Below are 12,908 nucleotides of genomic sequence, written 5' to 3'. Positions count from 1 at the left end.
CCTTTTTTGTGCAACTCTCCTGTATGCTGTTTTTTTCAATATTTTTTAAAAAATTGTAATTTTTTTTTGGTTCTCCAATGGCCCAAAAGAAAATCCGCGAATCTTTTTTCTCTCAAAATCAAAAGTTCAGAAAAGCAAAACTATGTATTCATATTATTTCTCTCTAAATCTAAAATTTTATTAAGATTGAATCACAGAATCACAGAAAATTGGCAAAATTGTATTAAGAAAATTCGCAATTTTCAGTTCTAGCCTAATTTTTAAGAAAAAGTTATTTAAATTCTCTAGTTCATTTCTTCTTAGTATATTCTAAAGTATTAAATATACGCTGTTCGGTTGAAACCTTAAGAATCATTGAAAAACAATTTTTCCGTAAAATTATACCAGAACTGAAAATTGCGAATTTTCTGAGATTCTATGATTCAATCTTTTTTAAATTTTAGATTTCAATAGAAACAATTTATTTACACATTCTTGTTTTTCTAAACTTTTGATTTTGAAAGAAAAAAGGTTCGCGAATTTTTTTTTGGGCCATTGAAGAACCAAAAAAAATACAAATTTTCAAAAAATACTAAAAAAAACACCATATAGAAGAGTTGCACAAAAAAAGTTACACTTTTGCACCAGGCGCCGCAAATCACACTTTTTTTTGACTCACCCTGTAAATTTCTAGATATTAATATTTAATTGATCTATTTCTAGATATTTTACACCTGGAGAACTAGAGAACGGATCCTCGCAGTCAGCTGAAAATAAAAAGATTTCACAGCTTAGGAATATTAAACTCTCATTGATCTTTTCTTTGTGCCCCCCCCCCCCCCTTGCAATTGCCTAAACTCACATTGATCTTCAATGGGGTTAAGACTTTGTTAACCTTGTTTATTTCTTAATTATCATTGTTCTTTGCTTTAAAGACTGTATGCTTGCTGAATGCTTCAGCTTGCTTTTATTAATTTCAAATTTTTAAAACAATAAAACAATTAAATTATAAATTTTGATGTTGAATTTGTCCAGAGAGATTCTAGAGAAAAATTTGAAGTCTCCCTCAGGTTAGTTCTTTAAGAGTGTCCGATTTGAATTTTTTTTCTAATTAATAAAACAATATCAAAGTTGAGAAACAGTCATTTAGATATTAAAATTCCTCCTCCTTTTCCTTCCTCTTTTCTAGTACATAGTACAAGAGGAAAAAGTACACAGAACACAGCACATAAAACATAGTACATAGCACATGCTTCATTCAACAATCTACATCCACCTACTACGCAGTATTTAGTACAACATATACACACAATATTACACACTACTAACGGAATGAGGATTGATTGGTTGATATTTATATTGTTCTTTAATGTTCTTTGTTTAGTCTGAGCCTAGTGTGGTAATGGTGAATCCTATGGATTCAACTCCAAATCTTTCAAATAGAAGAAGAGTGTCTTTCAACCCTATTACAGGTTAAATATTATTTAATGAAACAAGGTTTTTTTTGGTTTTTTTTCTGCGCGCGGAGAAAAATTTATTTAGGTTTTTATCACTGAATTGTTGAACTGTTTAACTTTTTCAAAAAGGGGTAAAAATACAGATTTTAAGCGACGAAACAACTTTTGTAATTTTGGGAAAAATGAAACCCTGCCTGAAATCTTTTTTAAATGTGGAATTCCCGACAATTTACAACAATTTATGAATATTCTCTTGACCAAGTTTATGATTTTATTATCAGAGGTTAAAACTTGTACCGCTTGAACTCGATATCAACTGTGGCAACTTTTAAAATTGAGGGATATGTGCTCCATTCCTCAATTTATTGATTTCTTTGGTTGGCTCCGACCAAGCGATTTTACTTTAATCCCGTAGACAACAAATGATACGGATAAATGCTTGGTCTAGGGATTAACAACTTCAAATGGGATTGAAAGTACATTTTCTGTGTCATTGTGAACATTTTTTGTGTACTTGTACTACACTTAAGAAATGTGTACTGCATTTGGGGTGTTAAAAGATGTTAATATCAGTAAACAATATACGAGATAAATTATGATATACAGAAAAATAAACACTCCCTTGCCGTATACATACTGCAGTATGGAATTTTGTCTTTAACTTGGCATCAAACTTCAAATTGTTTACAACAACAGCATGGTTAATTTCTGCCCCTATTATCAATCAATTAACATTTGGGATCGTATTAGAATTAGATGAAATTATAAGGACCCCTGCTTCATGAAACCATATTCTTGTTCTCATAGATTCATTAACAATAACAAATAGAACACCAGACGTCGTCTTTTCAAGATTTAGGGGGTTTTTCGTTCACAATAGCCTTGAGGCAGAAGCCTAAAGGAGTTACGCGCATGCGGCAGTTGACTTACAAGACAGAGAGAAAGAGCATATGGGCTACACCTTTGGGCTACTGCCTTAGGGTTATTTTGAACGAAAAACCCCTAAATCTTGAAAATATGACATTAGTGTTCTTTCTGTTATTGTTAATTATCTGTGCTTGTGCTTAACTGTTCGATTTTTAGTTACAGATCCTGTCAGTTCCTTCTCCACCTGTCCTATTCCTCCTTCTCCTGGTACAAGGAGACGTCACTTCTCCTTCCAACCTATATCTCCTAAATCAGGAGCTCTGCAGTCCCCACCCGCCTCCCCCTTTGTGTCTCCTAGAAGTACTCCAGTGCATATGCTCAGATCAAGGCATTCTTCCGGGTCAGCTCTTCCTGTGCATCTTCTTCCAGGTATATAGAGTACGCATGTACACTTTAAACATTATTTTAGGTTTATTGAGTACATATGAACTCTATCTTCCTTCCAGGTTTATAGAGTACATATGTTTACTATAAACATCCTTTCAGGTATGTAGAGTATACATGTACACTTTAAACATCATTCTAGGTGTATAGAGTACACATGTACTCAATTAACAACTTTCCAGGTTTATAGAGTACACATGTTCACTTTTAACATCCTTCCAGGTTTATAGAGGACACATATACACTAAACATTTTTTCAGGTTTATAGTTTACATGTTCACTATAAACATCCTTCTTGGTCTATAGGGTACATAATACATATGTACACTTTAAACATCCTTGTAGGTTTATAGAGTACATATGTACATTAAACATTCTTTCGGGTTTACAGTGTACATGTACAGAATAAACATCTCTCCTGGTATACTGAGTAGAAAATTGCACATAAACACCTAGGATTTTTGAGCCCGATCGGTCCGGCCGTTTTGACTTCAATTGGATATAGCAGACTGATTGACAAACCAAATTGATAGTTAGTATGTAAGTATGCCAGCTTGGGAACCCTGATTTCCCTTTAAAAGTACTGAACTTAGAATTTTTAAATTAAGATAAGAATGTCCCCGTGGCTCTACCAAATTCCCCAATCTAAATTTGAGACAAATCGGTCAAGGTGTTTATGAGTTATGATCGGACAGACAAACAGGCAGTCAAACAGAGATTACGACTTTATACTTATATAATATAGATGTATAAATCTGTATTTGCCAAGGAACTGGACGGAATCACCATCTATCTGGGTGTAGTGATGTATCACGAGCTGCTACCTATGGTTCTGCGTCTGAGTCTAGTACACCGTTCATATCTCCGCAGGGAACTCCCATTCCGTTCAACAGGTAGTTTCAGAAAAGAAAAATAGCTTAAAGAATCTGTATAAGAGTAATTTCAAGTGACCCTTCATGCAAGCAAATGACAATGCCCGATTTACAACAGTTTACAGTACACTTAAAAATTTTGTCTGTTCAAGCTTGTTTTTGGTTTAAAACACTTCTGCGAAAGTGAGTTGCGCTTTTGTTGCTTATAAGAAAGACTGGGATAGTCTCTTTAAACAATTAAATGGGTTAAAGGGACTGTTAGCGTACTTTCAAGTGGCCCTCCATGCAATGCTGGCAGTGCCCCATTTACAATGGTACCCTTGTAAGCATTTTCTGATCAAGTATAAATTATATATCAATCATTTTGATAGTGTTATTTTCATTTGCGGTTTTAAAATAGGCAATGGCCGAAGAAACTTACAGAAATAAACACTTATCGACAGAAAATCGTCGGTATCTTTCATATACTTAATGAGATTAAGGTTTCAAGGGTACCATTGTAAATCGGGCATTGCCATATTTAGATGGAGGGTCACTTAAAATTACGCTTACAGTCCCTTTAACCACTGTTTACTTCTTAGATCCCGACACAACTCTGCACAGCCTCGACTCTGTAGATCCAGGCATTCAAGTGGTCTTAGTCTTAATATCCAGTATCCAGCTAGGTTCAATACTACTCCTTACTCTCCTGGTGCACTTAGGTAATATATCTATCCAGTATTGAGTATTAAGTACCCAGTATCCGGTATCTATAGTCAAGTATTTAGTATCCAGTATCTAGTTACATTTAGGATCTAATATCCAGTATCCAGTATCTAGTATCTATTATCCAGTATCTAGTATCTATTATCCAGTATCTAGTATCTATTATTCAGTATCTAGAATCTTATATCCAGTATCTAAAATCCAGTATCCAGCTTCTAGTATCTAGTATCCAGTATCCAGTGTCTATAGTCCAGTATCCAGCTAGGTTTAATACTACTCCTAACTCTCCTGGTGCACTTAGGTAATATATCCAGTATCCAGATTCCAGAGTATGTATCCCGTATTCAGTTTCTATATTCCAGTTTCTATAGTCCAGTTTCTATAGTCCAGTTTCTTTAATCCAGTTTCTATATTCCAGTTTCTATAGTCCAGTTTCTATATTCCAGTATCCAATTTCTAGTATCCAGTAACCAGCTTGGTTCAATAATACTCCTTAATCACATATTGCACTTTGCAACCTAGTATCCAGTTGTTACCGGTACTTTTTAAAATAATGTACTACGCTTTCTGATACATCTTATATAAAGCTCATCTACTTTCTTGATTCTTTCTAGCAGACTTTATATAAAGTCGTACGCAGTACACCGTATACTGTATTTCACATTTGATTATTCAGTATTATTAAGTCTACACTGTACACTGTACAGTATTTATTACAATTTTAGTATTCAGTGTACACTGTACACTACACGGTATATATTACAATTTTAGTATTTAGTATACACTATACACTGCACAGTTTATATTACAATTTTAGTATTCAGTATGCACTATACACTGCACAGTTTATATCACAATTTTAGTATTCAGTATACACTATACACTGCACAGTTTATATTACAATTTTAGTATTCAGTATACACTATACACTGCACAGTTTATATTACAATTTTAGTATTCAGTATACACTATACACTGCACAGTTTATATTACAATTTTAGTATTCAGTATACACTATACACTGCACAGTTTATATTANCAACCTGACCTTATTTGTTTAGTAACCTCAACAACCCGTTCTCCCCACAGCCATCTACTCCTCTCCAGGGATCTGATCAGGACCAGATCTACTCACAACCTGGGCATATTAATCAGTTTAATAATACAAACTCAGAGGACCCTAGGTAGCTATCCAGTATCCACCTATCTATCTATCTATCTATCTATCTATCTATCTATCTATCTATCAGTGCTTAGGATCCAGTTATTTTTGATGCGGATCCGGATCCTGGATCCACACTGGGAAAAAATCGATCCGGATCCAGGTCATGAAAATTTCTGAGTTTTTAAACAAAAGAAAAAAAATTCAAATTGTTTTTTTTTTCCCTTTTTCGCTTATTTTTATGAACTTGATGATCCATTTAGTGATAAGAAAGTTGTTGGTAATTTCTCGTTTTACCATTTTAGATACAAGTTAAAGAATTAAAAAGTTTTTTTTGGCAGTTTTTGATTGATATCCGGATCCGTGGATCCGCATATTTTTGCGAATCCGAATCGGTATCCTAAGCACTTCTTTCTATCTATATAGAAATCTTTCGATCTTTCTATCTATTTATTTTTCAAACTTTCTATTTTCATATTTTCCTAATGCAATGAAAAATACTATCTATAATCTATGATGAATCATGGTAATTACGACCATCATTAATTCTAAGTCTTTGATAATTGACTAAGCAAGTATCTATCTAGTATCTATCTATCTAAGAATCTTATTCTACAAATTATATGATTACAATTAGATTACTATTAGGTTTTTTATTGACCGATTCTTTTACAAGATCTAGGATATGATCAACTCGAACAAGTGCACTTTTTAGTTTACCTTTAATCACTCTACTTTATGTACAATGTACAAACATGTAGATAGGCAATAGGCATTTGCTGTAGTTTAAAGGGACTGTAAGCGTAACTCAAGTGACCCTCAATGCAAAGATGTCAATGTCCGATTCTCAGCAGTAAGATTTGTTTAATCAAGATTGAGTTTGATATCAATGTTTATAATTGAATAAAGCTCAGTACTTTTGATCTTTTATAGATAACCATTTTAGAATCATCAGAATTTGACAACGAAACCTAGAAAAATGACAATATCTTCCACATCTTCAGATTAAGTTTCAGGGGTGCTGATGTAAATCGGGCATTGACATCTTAAAATTACGCAAACACTCACTTTTAGAAAGATTAATTAGATAAGGATGAATTTAGAAAGAAAAATTAGATAAGGATAAAATTAGAAAGAAAAATTAGATAAGGATGAAATTAGAAAGTAAAATTAGATAAGGATGAATTTAGAAAGAAAAATTAGATAAGGATAAAATTAGAAAGAAAAATTAGATAAGGATGAAATTAGAAAGTAAAATTGGATAAGGATGAATTTAGAAAGAAAATTTGATAAGGATGAATTTAGAAAGATTAATTAGATAAGGATGAAATTAGAAAGTAAAATTGGATAAAGATGAATTTAGAAAGAAAATTAAATAAGGATGAATTTAGAAAGAAAAATTAGATAAGGATGAAAATCCTTCTATTTAAAAGTTTTTTGGACAAACGTCCAATATATTTATGTTTGCAGGTCTAGACACTCTAGTGCGGGATCCGAGCAGGCACCCCGGTCCGCTCCCCTCTCCCCGTACAGTACAACGCCAGTATCTGGTACGCGTGTACGCCATCAGTCAGCAGGAGGAGCCATTGCCACTGCCACCATTCATTACAGGTACATAGAAAACATGTCGGGTACATAGACCAGCATGTCAGGTACATAGAAAACATGGCATGTACATAGAATGGCATGTCAGGTTCATGGAACAACATGTCAGGTACATGAACAGCATGTCAGGTACATGGAACACCATGTCAGGTACATGAACAACATGTCAGGTACGTGGAACAACATAAATTACAAAAGAAATCATTGAATGTAAAAATTATCTTATGAAGACTCAATTAACTGTTAAATTATTTCTAAAATCTTAATTTCCCCATTTTAATTTCTGTATTTTAAACAATTTCCTGCATTGCTAGTTAAATCCATATTGTAATAACAAAATAATGATAATATTTTGATTTCTCAATGCTGTTATGAGTTTTAAATTTTAAAATAACAGTGTTTTTTCTTTCTTTTTTGCTTCTTTTTTACCTTATTAAAAATCTTGTTTTGTTACGTAAGTGCGTAAATGCTTGAAAATTGGCATTGATATGAATTCGAGTAATTGTCTCAAAACCAGGTTATGTTCCAGAAACGCGACATTAGCTGAAATGCGGTAATTGTTTAAAAATAGGGTTATGTTAGAACATATGAAATTAATAATCATCAAAAACTAATTCTCACACCTTATTATTAGTTTAAAATCGACATTTTTTCTTTCAATAAATAGTTTTAGCCATTTTTTATAAATGTATGGTGTTGTTTTGCTCAACTCGGCTTATATTTCAAGATAGATACGCTTGGACAAGATAACTTTGCAGACTTTCTAACACTCATTGTTAGAAATGGGCCTAGTGTTAGTTTTGGAATTAATGTCCCCTGTATGTGTGTATTTTCTGAATAGCATTATGAATATTTCATTGCATATCCCAAAAGTTTTTTATATTACAATAGTTATTTTTCAATTGTTGCTAAAAGAAGGGTTGTCCCTGTTTGGAGTTGATTTGATTTGATTTGATTTGATTTGATTTGATTTGATTTGATTTGATTTGATTTGATTTGATTTGATTTGATTTTATTTTAGGCCGAGTTGGCCGTCTAATGGTGAATATTCGCACAACGAGGTAAAACATCTTGTTTATAATATTAAAGGGACTGTACGCGTAATTTCAAACGACCCTCCATGCTAAGATGCCAATGCCTGATTAACAACGGTACCCTTTAAAACTTTGTCTGATCAAGTATGCAACAACATGTTATCAATCTTTATAAAATCTTAGTATTTTGGATTGTAACTTGTGCATTTCTACTGCAGGAAATCGTATAGAAATTATCAGAATCAATCACTTATTAATATAAAAAATTACAGTTTATTACTAATCCGATAAAGGTTTGAAGGGTACCGTTGTGAATCGTCGATTGCCATCTTTCAATAGAGGGTCACTTGAAATTAAGCTTTAAGTCCCTTGAAGATAATTTATACTTTTTCCCTAGAAAATTACATTGGTTATATATTTATAAAATGAGTTTTCTGGAAAATATTTACCTCTGGATTTTTTTATTTTTGCCATAAAATTCTTATTCATTGCATATTTAGGGAATTTTTTTGATTGAAAAGAAAATCTTGTGATTGTGGTTGGTGGATTTTTAAAAAAAAATTTCTTCCATATTTAATATCAAATATAATTTAGGACGTTTACCAGACTACATACACAACTAGTCAGCCTCCTGTCCCCTCCCCTCTAGAGTCTAGTATGAACACTGCCCCCTCCCCTCACCACCAGGTGATGCATGCTTCCCCCTCCCCCCACCACCAGGGGTTGCATAATCAGTCAACTCTTCAACAAATCCACAATCAACCTTACTCATACCAGGTAATTACATCACCCTCCCCTCTCCACCTTACACAGCTACCCCCCTCTTATGAATCTGAAATTCAATTAAAAATGAATGTATCGCAATCCTTGAACATGAATGATTAATGTTCCCAGTATTGGGTAAACTACGTCCCTTGAATCAAAAATGTATCCCCCAAATTTTGTTTACAATAACAATAACAAAAAGCGTTTTCAGCCAATTTCCACCTTTTTTAGAAGTAAAATTAGTAGCGTTTTAATCCAAATATAATTCGGATTTGGTCCTTACCCCCTTTCCTATTTCGTGAACACTCCCTTTAATAGCCAGTTTTCTGGCAAATACAAATAATTCAAATCAAATAAGCTGTTACTTCAGGTGGAAAGCTTAAGCCATTCTGTCACCAACTCCTATAGAACCCAGAACCTAGACTCGGTAAGGCTTTTTTTATTCATCAATTTAATACACAGATGAAGTCGTAATAATGAAAGCTGTTAAGCATAATGATGAAATTTTCCTTCAAGAATGAAATTAAAACAATTTTTTGGGGTGATCAGGTTCTATAAGCGATGTTGCCGAAAATGATCATTTTAAAAAAAATTAGGTTGATCGAAGCATTGCGTCAGGTGGAAGTCGTTTTCAGGTTTTCGGCATGATTTAGATTTTTGGTGTGAAGGTCAATGACCTCTGATCCCAAATTTTCTTTGTCATCCGGGAAGAGGGTCACAATGGCAGGTTGTTTGTAAAATTTCAGCCTTTTATTTTAATATTTAGAACCAAATGCAGCTTGTACAAAATTTAATGTCACAAAGTGTCGAATTGACCCCCTGTCCTTAACAAAAATCGAGATTTTTGGAGAGAAAAAAACTACTTCCACCGAAGTTCATCAAGTTAGAACAAAAATCCTTTTCCATTTCAAGGGGTTGACATCACCCAGAGAATCTGTACACCTTTGGGTATATATAAAAGAAAGCTGTTCACCCATAAAGATTTTTTTTATATCTATATAATAAAGCTATTCGCTCATATAAATATTTTTATATCTATAAGATAAAGCTCATCGCTCGTATAAACATTTTGATTTCTTTATAATAAAGCTCTTTGCTCATATATATGTAAGAAATGCCAAACTCCATCAATGTCTTTATCAGCTTAAATGCATCTATCTCTCACAAACTCTGTCCTCCCTACCTCGCCAGGTATATATGATCTGTAAATAACAAGAGTCTGTTTTGAACTATATTTGGGTATAAATAGAACAGGTAAGAATAAGTTGACTGACGGTAGTTATTCAGAACGAATCATTATATATTTACAGAATACAAAGATATAGGTATTTTAATTATACATTACAAATATATATTATATATGTTAGCTATAGCTCGCCAAATAGCTGGACCGAAATGTTTGAAATTGTTTTTAAAAATCTAATTTTTTTTTCAAATGTCGATTTTTTATTCTACGGGCAACGCCGGGCACTTCAGCTAGTGTATAATCAAATTCTCTTAAAACATAGATTTTTGTTTTAACCTAATATAAACAAATTTGCGTAAACATAGATTTCAGATTCATATTTATTTTTGACCTGGAATATCTGTTCAGGAGTTCGGAGGAGATAATGAAGACCTAGATCTTCTGGATCTTCAGGTAATTTAGCATACAGGAAGGGAATATAATAATAGGAAGGACAAGAAGAATAAACTAGTATATATTATAGGAAGGATTAGAAAGGAAAGGACAAACTAAAATTGATTATAGGAAGGACAGGAAGGATAAACCTGAATATATTATAGGAAGGGCTGGAAGGGGAAGGAAGAATAAACCTGAATATATTATAGGAAGGGCTGGAAGGGGAAGGAAAGAATAAACATAAATATATTAAAGGAAGGGCTGGAAGGGGAAGGAAGGATAAACCTGAATATGTTATAGGAAAGGCTGGAAGAGGAAAGAGGAATAAACCAGAATATATTATAGGAAGGGCTGGAAGTGGAAGGGAAGAATAAACCTGAATATATTATAGGAAGGGCTGGAAGGGGAAGGAAGAATAAACCTGAATATAATATTGGAAGGGCTGGAAGAGGAAGGAAGAATAAACCTGAATATATTCTAGGAAGGGCTGGAAGAGGAAGGAAGAATAAACATGAATATCTTATAGGAAGGGCTGGAAGGGGAAGGAAGAATAAACATGAATATATTATAGCAAGGATTGTAAGGGAAGAAGGAATAAACCTGAATATATTATAGGAAGGACTGGAAGGGGAGGATGAGGGGAAGGGAAGAAAGGATGGCGATGAGCTGGATTTGGCTCTGTCTGCTCTACGAGACTGTGATACGGATTTCTCCAAGTTTTTACCGGTTAGTACAGGATAAAACCAGTTTTCAGGGGAATCATGAAAAAATGTTTAAATCGTCTTTATCATCGTGCTTATCATACTCAATGCAATGATAAGCTTATAGATTTCATAAGAAATTTGATTTTCTGATTTCTGTTAAAATATTGACATTTTGAATTACTTTTTTTACTTGGCATTCGATAAATAGGATCGTTTAACGCGATTTTACAGTCGTTTTTTTAATACAAAATCTAACGTTTACTTTTTATATTTTTTTCTGTTCAGGAAGTTGAGAACTCTACTAATCATTGAATGATTCAAAATTTTTAATATATCTGTAAGTTTGTTTGCAATATTGTGATGTAAACTGAAACAAAACTGAGAGGCGCCTTCCTTTTTATTTATCCCGTAACCATATCTCGTAGATTTATAAATTTGCATTTCATGTCAAGTCCAACTAATATTTTGATATCCCCTTAATTTTTATGATTTCTCAAACCTCCATTCTCCATTTTGTTTTGAAAAAATATGAGAGTATTTCATTCTAAAAAATATTCTAAAAATCTTGGATACCGTTGTGTTTTCAATGAAATCCTATTTGTGTTGAGAGATGTTTTTTCATGGCATAATATACTGTCGACAAATGCAAATTATCGTAATAGTAAACGTTTCATTTTATTTTTTATCAACTCAAAATATTTTGTTAAATAAGATTATGAAATTCTGCTGAAGCAAATTTATCCTCGTTTAATTTTAAAATTTAATCACAAAATTTAAATAAAAATAAAAAATCTACCTTGCTGCATGCCGCGCATTCTACTATATATTCTTCAGCGCCATTTTTTGTAAATCGTCTTCCATTTATATTTAAATGTACAGTGTACTGCATGGTGGACTATTTCTAATGTTAGTTCAAGTTGTACCTTAACAAACTCATATTATATTACAAGTCATCCTGTTCAATTTTTTTTCAATTTTTCAAAAAAAAATTATAATATTTGTTTGTTGTAAAAAAGTTCTTTATTTACAATTCATATACTCCGGTGGGTTTGGGCGAGGAAGTGGTTTCCAAATTGTTGTATAAATCAAATATCCCTATTAGTACTAAAAAACTTTTACAGGGCCAGGGGTGTTTTTTTTTAGAATTTTACGGGAATGACAAAAATGGACATCTGTAGGCAATTGTTTTATTCTTTTTGATACTTTGTACCCAAAAATTCAATGATTTTTCCTATTTCAGATAATAAAAATCCCCCCAAAAAAATTTGGGGATAAAACATTGTCAAAAGAGGGGGAGTGGGAAGAAAAATCATTTTTTGAGAAAACATACACCCCTGAACTTATATAAAACCTGAAAAATTTGAGATTATTATTGTCTTAAAGTAAATTCATTTGGAAAATAGATTTATTAAATTAATTTGTGATATTTTTTGTTTGTTAGTGAAATACCCCGGGACCATTAGTTCCTGTTTATATACATCCGGTTTTATATAAAAACTATGATTAATTATGATTTTGTAAATTGTAAACATTATTGGAGTTGTCTCGAAATAAATAATTTATTTCTAAATAAAATACAATTTAAAAAAAGAATTTTGAATGGCTGATATATAACCGGATAAAAGTACTCTCCTCATTCCAGTGCTTGAAATTAAATACTACAAGAGCTACGAGGTCGGATAGTAATGTTGCA

General features: G+C 32.6%; 1 protein-coding gene across 1 annotated transcript in view; it reads left to right on the top strand.

Annotated features, from left to right (window-relative positions):
- The window catches only part of LOC111715775 (uncharacterized), a gene marked incomplete at its 5' end in the record, with an annotated part of 13,906 nt that extends 2,240 nt beyond the window's left edge, over window positions 1-11,666 (top strand). The window contains 12 exon segments of the mRNA XM_023491142.1: window positions 1,364-1,451; window positions 2,520-2,732; window positions 3,517-3,640; window positions 4,201-4,320; window positions 5,386-5,508; window positions 6,957-7,097; window positions 8,113-8,152; window positions 8,720-8,902; window positions 9,261-9,317; window positions 10,485-10,529; window positions 11,127-11,237; window positions 11,501-11,666. Coding sequence (XP_023346910.1) covers window positions 1,364-1,451; window positions 2,520-2,732; window positions 3,517-3,640; window positions 4,201-4,320; window positions 5,386-5,508; window positions 6,957-7,097; window positions 8,113-8,152; window positions 8,720-8,902; window positions 9,261-9,317; window positions 10,485-10,529; window positions 11,127-11,237; window positions 11,501-11,527 — 1,272 coding nt within the window.
- Between the last annotated feature and the right edge of the window lie 1,242 nt (window positions 11,667-12,908).

This window comes from Eurytemora carolleeae, unplaced genomic scaffold (genome assembly GCF_000591075.1).
Source record: "Eurytemora carolleeae unplaced genomic scaffold, Eaff_2.0 scaffold1220, whole genome shotgun sequence".
Taxonomy (NCBI): domain Eukaryota; kingdom Metazoa; phylum Arthropoda; class Copepoda; order Calanoida; family Temoridae; genus Eurytemora; species Eurytemora carolleeae.
This window is presented reverse-complemented; position numbering and strand designations above follow the sequence as displayed.